This window comes from Penicillium samsonianum (genome assembly GCF_028829775.1).
Source record: "Penicillium samsonianum strain IBT 33392 chromosome Unknown utg000004l_segment0_segment0, whole genome shotgun sequence".
Lineage (NCBI taxonomy): Eukaryota > Fungi > Ascomycota > Eurotiomycetes > Eurotiales > Aspergillaceae > Penicillium > Penicillium samsonianum.
Window position 1 is genome coordinate 4,051,617 of NW_026643262.1, and position 14,626 is coordinate 4,066,242.

Below are 14,626 nucleotides of genomic sequence, written 5' to 3' on the forward strand. Positions count from 1 at the left end.
AGTGTGTAACGTGAAGCCTGTCAAGCTGTTCCGTGGGTATGAGCTACCACAAGCAGTCAGCATCTTGAGATGTAAGGCTTATCCCCCGGGAAACAACCTCGAAGGCAGAAATACTGATCTGAGCAGACTATGCCGGATGCTGCGGTAACAAGTAATGGTTTCCTCGTAATCCTCCAGCGGGTGCCATTAGGCGTATGCGCGGCGACGGCAGCGTTCAGCACTCGTAGGGCTATGTAACGAGTCAATTTCTTTACTTTTAATGATGATCGTCGAATATCGAGATTGAATATATGGATATAGGGTATTTTACTCAAAAAATCATGACTATAGATCCTATGTAAAAGTGTATATTATTGTTTGTTAGCATGTCCGTTAAAATTCTTAATTTTGCCATTCTAGTTAGAGAGTTCTATACCACTAAATGGTACTATATATTGTCGTGCTGCATATTTCTGTCAGTAGTTGCTACATAGCCGCTACCAATTTTAAGTAGCGCTACGTATCTTGAGTAAGATGCTAGTAAATACTGTGATGTCGACAATACTACTGTAGCACTAAGAGCTGCTGTAAGGAGTGTGGTATCAATCGATTTTACTACATTACAGCTATTTTTATACTTAGTATTGCTAGATGGTGGCCGGCCCTTACATGATTTTTACAAAGATTACAGGCCCTCTTTACGGAGGGTCGGGTCTGCCACCCAAATGATAGTTCCTTTTATACATTTTGCTTCAACCACCATTTCATACACCACCACGTAGCATATTAATTAATTTTAAATAGATAATAGATCAATTAGATACAATACTACTAATATACAAACAAAAAATCAATTCCCAGAACGTTTCTTGGCCCTTCCATGTTTCCTAATTTCAATCAACACCTTCTTCCACTTCCGCTTCGTTTTTTCTTGGTCGGCTTTTTCGCTCATTTCATACTCCATTCGTTTGATTTCTTCGAGTTGGTTTGAATTGATGATACCGGTGATTCGTAAATGACGACGAGAAGCGTCATGCTGGGCGTGGCGCACCCCCATAATCGCTTGCATTGAATCCAATTCCCGCCGTAGCTGGAGAGCTAAAGCAGCCTGTGCCTCAGCACCCTTCGCAAGCTTTGCTAACCCTTCTTTGAGGCGTTGAGTGGTGGGATCGTCCTGAGTGAGACGAGGGCTAATGCTTCTTATTCTTTCAACGTCGAGAGCTCGCCGATCGGAGACTCGCCGGCATCGTACATTGTATTCAGGATTACGTTTAAGAAAACGTTGTAGCCAGTGATCGCCAATTTGTGGGGGTGGTGTGGTTTCGTCATGGTGGTCTTTTTCAAGAATCGAATTGGCGGCAATAGTAATTTGCTGACGAGTTATTGATGCTCCGATCGCGTCAATGTATTCACACAAAGCCTTCTCTTGTACAGAGTTAAGCTTCCGGCCATTGGGTTGTCGTTCAAAGAGCGATTTTCCACCTTTCAAGCGCCGACGAAGGCGAGTTGCAGGAACCCCGAATTCTCGCGCAGTTTTGGCGATGTTAGGCTTGGTTTGCTCCGAGAGCGAGTCAAGAGCTTTTAGAATCTGATTCTCTATATCTTTATTGGATTTAGGCATTGTTGGTGTGGTTTGGGATCAAAGTGAAATGGTGGAATTGAAAAAACATGTGTCATTTGGGTGGCTGTGTAGCGGCCAAAGGCCGGAGGCCTGAGGCCTAATTTTTCAGTGTTGCTGCCTGAATCATGCCTGAATTATACTTGATTTCAGACCGCTTTCGAAGCTATTCCCACCACACAAATCCTCAGATTCATCAAATCCCGGCATTAATGTTATTTAGGCACCCCTGAAAATCAGGCCTCCAGCCTTTGGCCGCTATGCCCCGCGGACGAGGGTCTGTAATTTTTGCAAAAATAATGTAAGGGCCGGTTGGGTAGTTCTTCGCGACCTCGGGAGCAACCCGAGGTCGGATTCTCCGAGGTATCAACCCGTTATAATAGTTATGTACATAACTAGCCGTTTACAAGGTAATATTTATGATAAGCTTCCACTTTATACTGGCCTCTTAACGTCATAGTATTTTTTATTAGAAAGTAATAATTTGAACTGTTCTTGCTCTCTTACAATTTTCATCCATTCATCACAGTCTATTCTTCGATTGATCATACTCTTAACCATGAGCGTCACTACCACCGTGGTCAAAGGGCCTTTAAATCTCGCCAACCCACCCTCAGTATTCTCGACCAACCCAATTCTCTCATGGTACACAAAATATGCGGTGGACTTCAGCATCGCCAAAACCACCACACCCCCGACCAAATACTACGCGTCTACCGCGACCCTGGTGAACACTGATCGATCTGTCATCTGTGGGGCCAAAGAGATTTGGAACTACTACATCGATCTCTACGGACAATTCGAGCGTTGTGCGCACGACTTAATCTCAATCGTTGTTTTGAGTGATGAAACATCTGGCAAGCATACCGCCATTGTGGAGACTACGAACAACTTGCATCTCAAAGATGGAAAGGGAATAGTACCGCTGCCCCAAGCCTTTGTCTATGAGATTGCCGAATCTGAGGAAGGATCCGGCACGGATGGCCTACAAATTTGGCAAATAAAATGTTACTTTGATAGGGGGCTGCTGGAGAGGGCGGCGAGCTCCTAAAGCTGTTGAGAAGAAGTGTATACATGTACTTGTCTTCGGGATTTCGGATGAGAGCCCCCAAAGAATGAAATCAAGAGAGGTGAAAAAACTCTCATAGCAGATATGTTTCCAGTTAATACAAGACGAGGGCCGCCTAAATCACAGAAGTTTTGGAGAGTTTTGGGCCAAAGATAGCACAACCAGCAATGAAGTCCACGGCAAGATTTTGGACGTAAATTTGCACGCAGCCTTGAGAATTAGAAGCCTATATATATAAAGACGTTGCTATGGGTAGTTACTATTTCTGTGTAGGTCAATACGGTTGCGACTGCGGGCTTGAGACTGAACTACTGCAGCGACCGACTTCAAAGAGAATAGAGCACCACCGGCCACCGCGAGATGAACAATAGTACCTTATTACCTGCGACTCCTATGGGGGATCCCGAGCCGAGTTTCTCCATCGTCTCGTGAGCCCGCATTGGACTTACTGTCAACTCTGCTGGTATCTACACCCCTCAGAATCAAATTATCGATGGATGCTTTCTCTACGCCCACTTCTGGACGCCAATCCCGCATTGTGTAGACATAGCGAGGGGTCACTGCGAATATGTCCTTGTCTTGCCCTTACACCAACCGATCAATGTCGTCTTTTCAAATACTTGTAAGGGCCGGCACAACGAAGCGATACCTGGGGTCCCAACGGTGTCCTACACTTCGATTCTTACTCGCAGGAAACAAACCAGCCCCTTCAACACATATACAGGACCACTAGCCATTCTATGATAACCATATCGACTACCATAGAGCTTAGGTCACACGAAAGCGGGTTGGTAGCAACATGGAACTTTCATTGTAGGATCTTCACCAGGCGCTTATTTACTGATGAGGACTTCTACCAATCGCCGCCCTTCTACATCTGTCCACATCTGAACCTGGTTCAATGACTGAGACAATTTGAAGACCAGGCTGGGATTATTAAATTAACACCTCTCAAATAAGAAATCATCGAATTAGGATAGAGCTCCTCGATGCCTGGATTCTCGTCCCCAAATGGAAACGAGAAAAGCAACGCCTGACCCATCCGATCCATAAGAAATCTCTGTATCTTCCTCTAATACCCTCACAGCAGCGGAGCAATTTTGAGTGCACACATTAGGGGCATGAGGCAACAATATCTTGTATGTCATAACTTCGCTGATAATCTTTTGGCCTTTTGGCAGACTGCCCAGCCACGTAGCTACCGACTCCGTGGTCGGTCTAACATCCTTAGAATTCTTAACCTCGTCGTCCTCGGCTTCACTCCCGTAATCACCGTCTCTAGCTTCTTTGACCTTTACTAACGGTTCACCCTCGGCTTTGATGTTCCCACTGGAGAGCGAATTCGAGACCTATTGTTCCCATTAGCCAATACTCAGTTGTTCTTTATATTACCTACCTTTAAAGGTTCGCATTCCCCCTTTTGAAAGTGTCCTGGCTAAACATACATCATATAATGGGCTAAGGCGCTAACTCATGACTGCTTCCTACCGTATATTTGAGCAAGGCATCGATCGTACTGGCATATCCATCTATACTTGGGAAAATGCTCATCTGCGTGTTGTCTGGCACCGTCCGATTCTCCCATGTGAGATATAGGTTCCAAGCTGCTCATTTATACTCTGCCCTTGGATTTAATGACTGAGGACAAAAAGCCAGCAAGTGTGTCAAGGTAAAGGGGTCCTGTCCTGTCTATATAAAAATAGAGGGGGTGAGAAGAAGACGTATATCACCCATGATCTTTGATTGAAGCTAAGCACCATAGGTACAGGTTATATATACAGATAACAAAGGAAGGTAAAGCAAACAGAGGTCTAAGAGCCTGAGCAACAAGCCTGATGTTCTTCGTGGTTGGACAGCAGAGGATTGGAATAGATGATTAACAGCTTCAACTAAGAGGGTGCTGAATGATACTATGGCAGTAGAGAAGGTATGAAGGTAGATGTTTATACAGGCACGCAATAACACGTCGATAGATGCCATCGCCATGACGATCGTTTGAGGCTTTGTTGACGTTTACTTTAGCTAGCCTGAGGCGGTCGTTTGCTCCAATATAAGATGCATTCTTCTTCCAAGGTTTCTTCCGTTCTCTTTTTGCTTCCTCCCATCCTCCCGTCTTCCCATCTTCCCATCTTCTTTATCCTTTCTACATTCAACCACATGCGACTCATTCTATCTTTATTTCTACCTGCTACCTATCTGCTACATCTAAATCTTACCATGTCTGCTCCAGCCGAGCCCGACGGGGCTCTGCCTCAGCGACAGACAAATCAAGCCCCCCTTCTTGATACGATCGATAAACTACGAGGCCTTGGTGTCGGTGAGCTCGTTGACTTGCCGCAGATGATTATTTGTGGTTCCAAGTCAAACGCCAAGCGCTCTATTATCGAGGCAATTTCTCGCGTGGGCTTTCCAGTGAGGAATGACTTTTACACTGGGTTTGTTACGGAGATCATATTACGCCGCCATCCAACTCCCCGCTTCAAAGTGAGCATCCAACCTGGTCCATCGAAGAAAAACGACGTAGACATCCAGCAACTCAAGGAATTTGTGCCCTCTGTTCATGACAGTACTGAGCAGTCAGTGTCACTGATTGAGCAAGCTACGGAATTTATTAAACCCTCTGCCGAGGATGGATTCAGCGACGATGTGATGAAAGTCGAGATTTCTGGTCCCGATCAACCTGATCTGACCCTTATCGATATGCCTAGGCTTTACTTCACAGAAGGCCTGGACATCGAAGATCGAGAGAAGAGTCATGGCCGTCTTCGCATTGAAAAGTACGTGCTGAATGCACGCACCATCATCCTCACTGTGGTATCGGCCAAAATCGACATTTGTGGTCAAAAGATCAACGATTTTGCTGACAAGTATGATCGGGAGCGAAAGCGGATCCTAGGAATTATCACCCATCTCGATACACTCGAAGCATCATCAGACGAGGAGAAGTTATGGTTGAAGGCTGTCAAAGAGGAAATGTCCAAACGGCCGCTGGGCTTGCATTTGGTGTGCACCCGATCATACGAGACACGAGATGTGCCAGACGAAGAGAGAGACGAGAAGGAGAAGGATTTCTTCGACAGCGGAGATTGGAAAACTGTGGCAAAACAATTCATAGGGACTAGCAACCTCCGGCGTCGACTGAGTACTCTTTTTGTGAATCAAGTTCGAAGCAGCCTCCCAGGTCTGGTTTCTGAAATCGATAAAAGCATTATGAAGAGCCAATCGGGGCTGGCCAAGCTAAGTGTTCCCCGAGCGACTGTTCATCAACAGAAAGCATTCCTTTTCAATCTGAGCAGTGCTTTCCAGCGCATAACCGAACAAGCATTGAGTGGCATGTACACCGACGACTTCTTTGCTACCCGAATGGATGATGATGAATCCAAGACTCACGACCCTCGACGTCTTCGTGCTATCGTTCGTGACTTGAACGAAGATTTTGCAGATGTTATGGAAATTTCCGGGAGCCGTCAATTCATTCATGGGGTCAGCAATCAGATAATTTCGTTGCCAAACCCTTGCAACCCTTACACAAATATCAGACAGCCGGAACACAGGAGCCGCTCAAATTTCGAACTCGAGGTCATTAGACGAATTTCCCGCGGCAGAGGAGTTGAATTCCCAGGAAACGCCAGTCAGCTAGTGGTTGGTAGCCTCTTCCGGGACCAGTCGCAGCCTTGGGAGGAAATTGCTCGAGCCCATTTGTTGAAATCATGGGAGTCCACCCGAGACTTTGTGTCGCTTCTGCTGGACTATCTTACGGATGAACACACGTCTGCTGTGATAATGCGAACTATCATTTCGCCTCATCTTGACAGAATGAAAAGCAGTCTACTGGCGAAGGTAGATGAGTTGAGTGCTTCCCACAAGCGAGGCCACCCATTGCCTATGAGTCGTAGCTTCCTTCGAGGTCATCCATTGCCTCTTGATCGAAGTTTCCTTGCCAAGATGCAGAAATCGAGAAATGATCGCCTGTTTGCCAACCTCCAACGAAACCTTCCTTCAACTTTGAACAATACCGTCACTATGGAAGAGCTTAAGGCAGCGACTCAGAACATGGAATCATCCAGCAATCCGTTCGCAGCCTCGGACATCGTTGACCAGTTTCAATCGTACTACAACGTGAGTTAATGATAAATAACCAATGACCATATTGTCTTATTGTCTGCAAGATACTGACGAGAAGTAGAACGCGCTTTTGATCTTCATTGACAACATTGCAAATCTTGGGATCGAGAATTGCCTTCTCGGTCCTCTGAATGGCGTCTTCACAACCCAGACAGTCACCAAAATGGACGACAGCCAAATTGAGCAACTTTTCGCTGGTGTACACGATGGTGTGCAACATTGGCAAGGCCATCTGACTCGTGAGGTGGAGAAATTGCAAACTGGGCTGCGAGCATTGAGTCGATTCAATGTTGCGAAGGAAACAACGCCATCTATTGGAACAATCAACCAGCCCGGATCAGGTTCGGCTGATGGGTGCTCAAATGTCCAATCATTCCTCATGCCTCAAGGTATTCTGTGCAATGGTGCATCTGCCAACCCTTTCGGGGTACTATGTGTGGATTCTACAGTTCAAGGCCAGAACAGTACTCCCAGGTATCAACTTTCGTGGCCATACAGCTCGACGTCCGACGTGCAGAGTTCAATCACGCCTCGCCCCAGTGGTCCATTCGGCTTGAATCCCGGTACGGTCAATTCTGGCACAGTGAGTGCTCCATCTGCATCTTTCTCGATTGCGAACCCCAATCCAAGCTCTGGCGCTTCCGGTGCACCTGCATTCTCCGGGGCTACACTTCCGCTTTCCACATTTACACCTAGCACGTTCTGGTCCCCGCCTACTCGACCCGTTCCATCCCGTACACCAGACACGCGTGACCACGATCGGTAAGTATACGGCCTTGATCTGAATTCTTGTTCTTGTGTGGGAAAGTGGCCAATATGGTTTGATTACTCGATAGGAATTGGTACAGGGAGGAGAAGGAAGCTCGCGATACCGGCACGTTCAACAATCGATACCATTCAATTTGTTTCCACGATCGATACAAGTATTGGTCACCAGAGGTAAGAAGAGCTCACATTTATCGATTTGAGTAGTCACTGACTGCGATATAGGAGCTGCGATTGACGGACTATGAGTTCGGCCGCGAGACACCCAGACAAACAGCAGCACGACGTCTTGCCAGAGCGATTGAAGGAAGTCTGGATCAAGCAACGATCAGATCACCAGCTTTGCCTTGAGAATTGCAAAAAGTCGACATTACGGAACACGAAGGAAAATCCGAAAAAAAGTGAAGATGGGGAGGGAATCATATGGAGATCTACAGGTTGAAGACCACGTTGCTTCAATCTAGGATACATGTATGTGTGAGATGGAGGAATTGCTGCTGAAAAAGACCAAAAACCAAAAAAAAAAAAACCATCTAGCTTGTAATGATAGCTTGAAAACTGTTTGTGTAAATTGTTGTTCTATCAAACTTCTTTATGTCCCCATAGTCCTACCACGACATCTGGAGACATAGACCATTACGCAAGAGATGCATGAAATAAGCAGTAAATTAAGGGAAATGACAATCAAAATCAACAATGCAGAGAGTCCAGCACCACATCGCCGTCTGGGTATTTGAAACCCCATTTTCCTTTGGTATGCGGGTATTCTATCTCGATGAATGCCAAAGTCCGCTCCTGTCGGCCCTGTCTATATCGAAATAAATGACCCCTCAATACGTATATCCTCCCTGACACAGACAGGTCCTTTATACATCCAGTGCAAGGTACGAGGCTATACAGATACGGTTGTTTAAGAACCAACATACCACACCTCCACACCAAGGACATCAAACTTGACACCTTCGTCAGAAAGAGGCTCGTTGCCAAAGGTCTGGCAGGATGCACTGACACCCTTTTCGAGACTGTTGTCAAGCCACAATCCGTAGTGGCCGTCACTATCCCATATATTAGCCAAGAACAATAACAATACCCTTTCAGCAAAATAAACCACATACCCGCCTCCTAGACTGACAAATCCAGTTTCACAGAAGATCATATAATCATTAACCCCACTGTACGGGAAAGCTTTGAAGCGAATGCGTTCGGGGGTACTCGCCCCGCTGCGCGAAGGGGTATGGATCGAAGAAGGCGAGGGAGGCGCCAGAACTCCACCGCTCGCAGCGGCGAGATTAGTTTTAATATTCATATTGAGATTGTGAGCCGGCGATTCCGCCCGCGCAGGTTTCGACTTGTCGTTCCGGAGGGTACTCCATCGGCCGGCGGTGGTTGTATCCGCGGAGGGGGGAGGGGGGAGGCCAGCGCGCTCAAGGGCTTCCTCGGACTGGGGTCCTTCGCCTGATAGGGCGAGGGGGAAGCTTGCGGGCGGCGGGAGCACACTGGCGCGCCAGAGGAAACACTCCCCTGTGCCGAAGAACTGCGTGCTCGGGTGTGGGGCGTCTGTCATGTAGGCGCCGAAGACGGAGCTGGAGGGGGAGGAGTCGCGGATTACGAGGACGTAGCCCGCCCGCGGGCTGCGGTGCGAGAACTCGGCGCAGTTCTCGTAGAGGGTGGAGAGGGAGGCGCCGTCGCGGTCGAGGCTGTAGGCTAAACGCCAGTTTTCGGCTAGTTGGAGGCGGGGCGGCACTAGCAGGCGGATTTCTTCTGCTAGTGCGCGTGTTAGGAGTTGCTGCTGGAGGAGGTCGGCCCCAGGGATTTCAAGGGTGAGGGGTGTGAGTGGTGGTGGTTGGAAGGGTGAGGCTGTTCGGCGCGGTGTGAAGACTTCGGATGAGGAGGAGGACCGCGACCAGGGCATGATGGAGGGCATTTCTTTGGCTAGGTCCGGGTCTGTTATGCGGCGGTAGAGTCCTGAGACAACGTGGCTGACTGGGTAGGAGAGGTAGGAGGCGGCGGATTGGTAGGGTGGTTTTTCGGTGGGTGTCTGGGATGTTGATCCCGCGGTGGAGGTGGAGGAGGTGGGGGTGTCGGAGGGGATATTTTCTTGTGACGAGGACGACATGCGAGCAATTCAAATCAATTGACGAAGGTGTTGGGCACTGAAGTGTAGAAGTAAGTACAAATGTGGAGTGAAAGTTGAGATGGTTATCACTTATCATGTGGGGAAATGAGCCAAGCTGTCGCACCTGGGCATCCTTGTAAGGCGTGGCAAGATTACGAGAGAAGTTCTTGGCTATTAGTATTAATTATATTTATTTCAGATCAAATACATACGTAAGTAGCAATTGTCCTGCATATTTGTATCTAGGTACACTACAAATGTTGCTGAGATCATAAAGTTGGTCAAAATAAGGCTGAACTTTACTATAGATCCAAGTATAATCCATCAACAACGTGCTCATGTCGTTAATATAGACTAGAAAAAAAATGTTTCAATTGGAAGCACATAAGTAGCTAGATTCAACGCTATTGACATAATTGGCAATGCCATGACCCTTCTAGAGCAGAAACTTGGTGATATGAAATGTCACATCAAAAAGCCAGATCAATGCAGACGATGATGGTATCTTAGTGTGTATTGAACAATTCAAACGCAAGGCAATTAGTTCTTCAAGGCGTCCGGACGAAGATCCACCATCTCAAATTCTAAGCCACTGACTTCGAAGACATGTCCTGGCCGCAAGGCCCCAGTGTAGATATTCTCCTCGGCATGTGGATGGAACAGACCAGTCTGGTGGCAATTCAGAACCGTTTTTAGACCCGGGGGATCAGTCAATCGGAATACGCCCCAATCAGGGGTTTTGCTTGGAGCGCACACAATGGCAATGCTCTCAGGCAGCATCACTTGGTAGCCGCAGTGCGTGTGTAGATCACGGGAGCTCATGAAACAGGTCTGTGACGGATGTGTGTGGATCCAGCCGAGCGTCATCAAATCCTCGGAGTCACAGTAATCGAAAAGAGCGGATTCATTAACCGTTTCGCAGGTGTCTGATGTCGCTGTCTGCTCGGGAATGACCAGCTTGGATATGAAGAGGGCGTTGGAAACAAGGGTACCACACAGGATACCGCATGTCTCAAGGTTGGCGCGGGTATTAGGAGCAGCCATAGATAAGAAGCGGGATCGGAGGTTCGCTGGTAAAAATACCGAACGCAAGGGAGTGCCATTTTCGAGATAGGCTGAGGGTTTGAAGGTGTAACTTGAGGGATTGAGATCTGGGCGTGTGGCGGTGGTTTCTTCGGAAGGTTGGATCTTCGCAGGAAGCGCCGGACCTGGCAATACCTTCGCCGGCCGCGATGGCACTACGGCTGTTGCAGAATCATCGACAATAGATGCTCGGCTAGGCTCAAGGTGTTCCTTCGGAGGTAATATCGGAGGCGCGTGGCGTTCGGCGTTCTTGTCGACGATGGCAATTTGGCCTGGAGACACCGTGGGCTCCAGGGGCTTCTGGCGCGGCACAGTTGGATACTTGTACGCAGAAGCGGCTGACGAAGGAACCTCGGACTCTTTGACACGTTGGCCATAAGGTTGGTCTGTGTGATCGAGGTTGGGCCTGATGTTCTGAACACGTCGACTGAGGTCGTTATCACCTGCACGAGGTTCTGATTTCATAGAATGGTCCCAGTCCCCCCATACGCCAGCTGCGCGACGAGTTTCCAGCTCTTCGGCAGATGGCCCAGAAAGACCCTTTGAGCCTCGAACGGTGGCTCGGCGGTTGAGCTCTGACTGGGCTAACTGTACGGCGAGGTCTCGATTCTCTCCAGCTTCCAAAGGCTCTGCCACGCCGGCGAGAGCGGGATCGGCGATTTGTTCTCGTGGTTCGGCGAAGATTTTGGCTCGTGAGGGCTGTTTCCGAGATTCGCGCTCCCGAATTAACTGAGTGTAACGCTCATACCGCTTATTGATGCGTGGCCTCAGAATCTCCAGCTTGCTGAGGTTTTTCTCAACCTCTTTCTCGGCTGCCACCAAGGCCTTGCGATCTTCCTCGTTTTTTTTGGTATCGGGGTGCTTGGAAAGATGGACCAGGACCAACTGAGCGTGTCTAAATAGAATGAGATAGGCCTGCTCATCGTGTCCTTCGCGTTCGTATATGCGGGCCTAACAGGTTGAGAAAAGTTAGCAAGCCTGAAAGTAGTCGTGATCCAAGTGCAGGCAACAGGTATAACAAACCTCACGTAAAAGCGTCGCGGCAGTCCTCAGCCAATATCGCAATGGAACGGAAGAATTGTACTCATAATTCTGTGCTATCCGTGTAATATGCTCAACACTTTGAGGGGCAGTACCTCCAGTGGCGCCTCCCATCGCATTGGAAGCCATGGCAAAAATGTACGCTAAGGCAAGGGTGGGCGAGGATTAGGAAGCCAAGATGATGAATTTAAGCGTAGATCAAGCCTCAACGAGCATAGTGAGATGATAGGGATCTCCGACACCTGGAAAGACCAGCGGCAATTGTAGGAGCCGCATCTAGGCGACCTGGAAGATAAACCTGGTGAGGGGAGAAGAGGTGGGATGAGAGCGGGTAGCTTGGTCTCTCCGCTCTCCGCTCCCCGACGTCAAAAATAAAATAAAATGCAATGGAAATTCTACAACGCTCACGATATCTCCTTCAATCCTCCACCCATGCCACACTCACGATCCACCTTGGCATTTGCCAGATCCTAAATAATGAGACAAGTCACCGCACAACGAAAGCCGTTGGCTCGGTTTCCGATGACCGCGAAGCTTTACCCAGTGATCACCAAACAACGCGGGAAAGTCAAGGCTCGACCACAGTACGTGAGTGAAGGGCTACTAGGTAAGTCTCTTGAGTCTCAGCTCTGATACACAGTGGGTACAAATATGCTTATGCGCTTTGAACTTTGCAGATAATGTTCTCGAGCGCGTATCACCCTACCTTCGCCGAAACCCACCGGTAGACATTCTGGACCTTTGGCCTGGGGGTGGTCTCTGGTCATCTAAAGTGAATGAACTTCTTCAACCACGCCGCCATGTACTTGTTGAACCAAATCTTCAATTTCACAAGCTTCTCATTCCGCTCGCCCAGAGCAAGCCGTGTTATAAGCTCGTCACCGATACCATATATGGGAAATTTGATTGGCCCGAATTCTTCGCATCTCATCTTCCAGAACAAGGCCCTGAAAACCGACAAAGCTCTGGGATTATACCAAAGAATGATACACTCCTCATCCTGGCTAATCTGCCTGATGCTACCTCTACGACGGATCATTTCAAACCCAGCCGCTGGTTTCTCAGCTTCATGAATAGTTGCTTGAAACAAACTGAATTGAATTTGTACGGGGCCGTACGAGTCCTTGCCACAATGCCCTTTAACGAAGTCTCAGATATGTTACCGCGGTCCACCATGGAGCGCACACGAACTGGCGTATTCGCGGAGACTATAGGCTTGCACAACATAGAGCTTGTTAGTCCAGGCGAGAATGAACGCTCTCATCAATGGCGGGGCTGGGATGACTTAATCAACAACAGGAAGCTTGTGGCTGAAAGAGCTGCAGCAAATAACATTATCACTCCACCCACCAGAGAGCTTCCTCCTCTTGAGCTGGTGCCACAAATTGCCCACCGCGGGAGAAAAGAATTCCCATATCAGCCTCGAGTGCATACTGCACATCTCAAGAAGCTCTTTGCGGACATCGCGGAAGCAGATAAGCTGGGTATCGAATCAGGCTTTCACACCACAGACCCTAAAGCCAAAGCATTAATTCGAAAGCGAGGAGTATCACTCACACACCTGATCAGAGACAATCAATTTAGTCACTTCCGCCAAAAGCTGGCCAATATAATACTTGAGCTTGACGAAGTGGGCCGGAAATTTGCACGTGCGGCTGCGGATCCCAAGGAGAGTGTTGAGAGTCTGAAGGCCCTGGAAGATCATATGGTATCTCTCAAATCGAGCTATACCACTTTGTGCTCAAGTCTTCATTTTGTGGTGTTGGAAAAACATGAACATTCAATCGATGATTCCCGCTTGGCTAGACTCTCCAACCATCTCGTTGATGGCGACCTGGTACATGACCGACGACCATTTGAACCCCTATACATCCACCCGGATGAGATTTATCCTCGTGGGGGCGGGGGCGAGCGCGGACTCATATATTTCGAAGCAAACCCCAACCCGCCCGCTCTGAAGAAGGTCTTTGACCTACCGAGCCCAATGATACAACCAGTCCTCGACCGGTATTTTGCACTGCTGGCCTTTGTGGGATTCCGTGGTAAGATGCCGGTCGCCGAATTGCTTGAGACGATTTTCCCGATGGAGACTATCAATAGTCATGTGCACGATATTCCAAGCCTCGCGAACTTTGCCGAAAGACGACTCAAGCCTGGATGTGGGCCGATGCCCTTGCCAGATGGTTCGACGTCGGACCCGGCTTTCACCTACCAGGAGAACATGGACTATGATTTGACTGGTGTTCGACTCCGTACTCTTTCCGCGCAAACCCTGGTGGATATTGCGATCAAATACGAGAAGCTCTCGGTGAAGCTTTCTATCGTCGCGTTCAGCCGAGCTCTAGGCGGCACAATGACCCAGGCCCAGCTAGGGGAGGAGGAGCTTATGAACTTGAAGATCAAGTAGGGCCGGATTGGCACTGTGTATAACTGTGTATGACTGTGTATAACTATGTATATTAGTATTTTGTACAAAAGGATTTATAGAATTTTAGACTCGGATGGGAATACATAATTGTTAATCTGACTGGGAGCATTCTAGGGTTGCAGTTGATTGCATGTGCATGCGGGAAGCACGAGGCCGAAGGATTGGATGTCGCGTTGAGTGTACATAGACATGACCGCATAGGTATGATAAAGTGCATTGAGTAAAGATTTTCATAAAATAGTCAAACAAATACAAAAATAAACATCAATACAAATACAGATATAAAACTGAAAATAAAAATAAACCAATATAAAAGGTTGACAGCCGTTGAGACGCATGCGGAGTACATCGGCTGCATTTAGCTATCCACAATAGTCACACTGTTTACCCTATTTACTTCGT

The 14,626-nt window shown here is 48.1% G+C and overlaps 5 protein-coding genes across 5 annotated transcripts; 3 read left to right on the forward strand and 2 right to left on the reverse strand.

Moving 5' to 3' along the window:
• Window positions 1-2,156: 2,156 nt before the first annotated feature.
• On the forward strand, window positions 2,157-2,648 carry N7471_008476 (uncharacterized protein; the record flags this gene model as incomplete). The annotated part of the gene is made up of 1 exon (XM_057281195.1): window positions 2,157-2,648. One exon carries the CDS (start codon window positions 2,157-2,159, stop codon window positions 2,646-2,648), a length of 492 nt encoding a protein of 163 aa, XP_057135455.1.
• A 2,235-nt stretch (window positions 2,649-4,883) lies between these two features.
• On the forward strand, window positions 4,884-7,907 carry N7471_008477 (uncharacterized protein; the record flags this gene model as incomplete). Its single annotated transcript, XM_057281196.1, has 4 exons — window positions 4,884-6,785; window positions 6,853-7,553; window positions 7,628-7,730; window positions 7,782-7,907. The coding sequence occupies 4 exons, from the start codon at window positions 4,884-4,886 to the stop codon at window positions 7,905-7,907; spliced, it is 2,832 nt and encodes a 943-aa protein (XP_057135456.1).
• A 559-nt stretch (window positions 7,908-8,466) lies between these two features.
• On the reverse strand, window positions 8,467-9,672 carry N7471_008478 (putative oxidative stress response protein Oxr1; the record flags this gene model as incomplete). Its single annotated transcript, XM_057281197.1, has 2 exons — window positions 8,467-8,611; window positions 8,672-9,672. 2 exons carry the CDS (start codon window positions 9,670-9,672, stop codon window positions 8,467-8,469), a joined length of 1,146 nt encoding a protein of 381 aa, XP_057135457.1.
• Window positions 9,673-10,212: 540 nt separating this feature from the next.
• On the reverse strand, window positions 10,213-11,925 carry N7471_008479 (putative endosome-associated ubiquitin isopeptidase (AmsH); the record flags this gene model as incomplete). The annotated part of the gene is made up of 2 exons (XM_057281198.1): window positions 10,213-11,706; window positions 11,779-11,925. The coding sequence occupies 2 exons, from the start codon at window positions 11,923-11,925 to the stop codon at window positions 10,213-10,215; spliced, it is 1,641 nt and encodes a 546-aa protein (XP_057135458.1).
• A 348-nt stretch (window positions 11,926-12,273) lies between these two features.
• On the forward strand, window positions 12,274-14,203 carry N7471_008480 (uncharacterized protein; the record flags this gene model as incomplete). The annotated part of the gene is made up of 2 exons (XM_057281199.1): window positions 12,274-12,403; window positions 12,474-14,203. The coding sequence occupies 2 exons, from the start codon at window positions 12,274-12,276 to the stop codon at window positions 14,201-14,203; spliced, it is 1,860 nt and encodes a 619-aa protein (XP_057135459.1).
• Window positions 14,204-14,626: the final 423 nt, after the last annotated feature.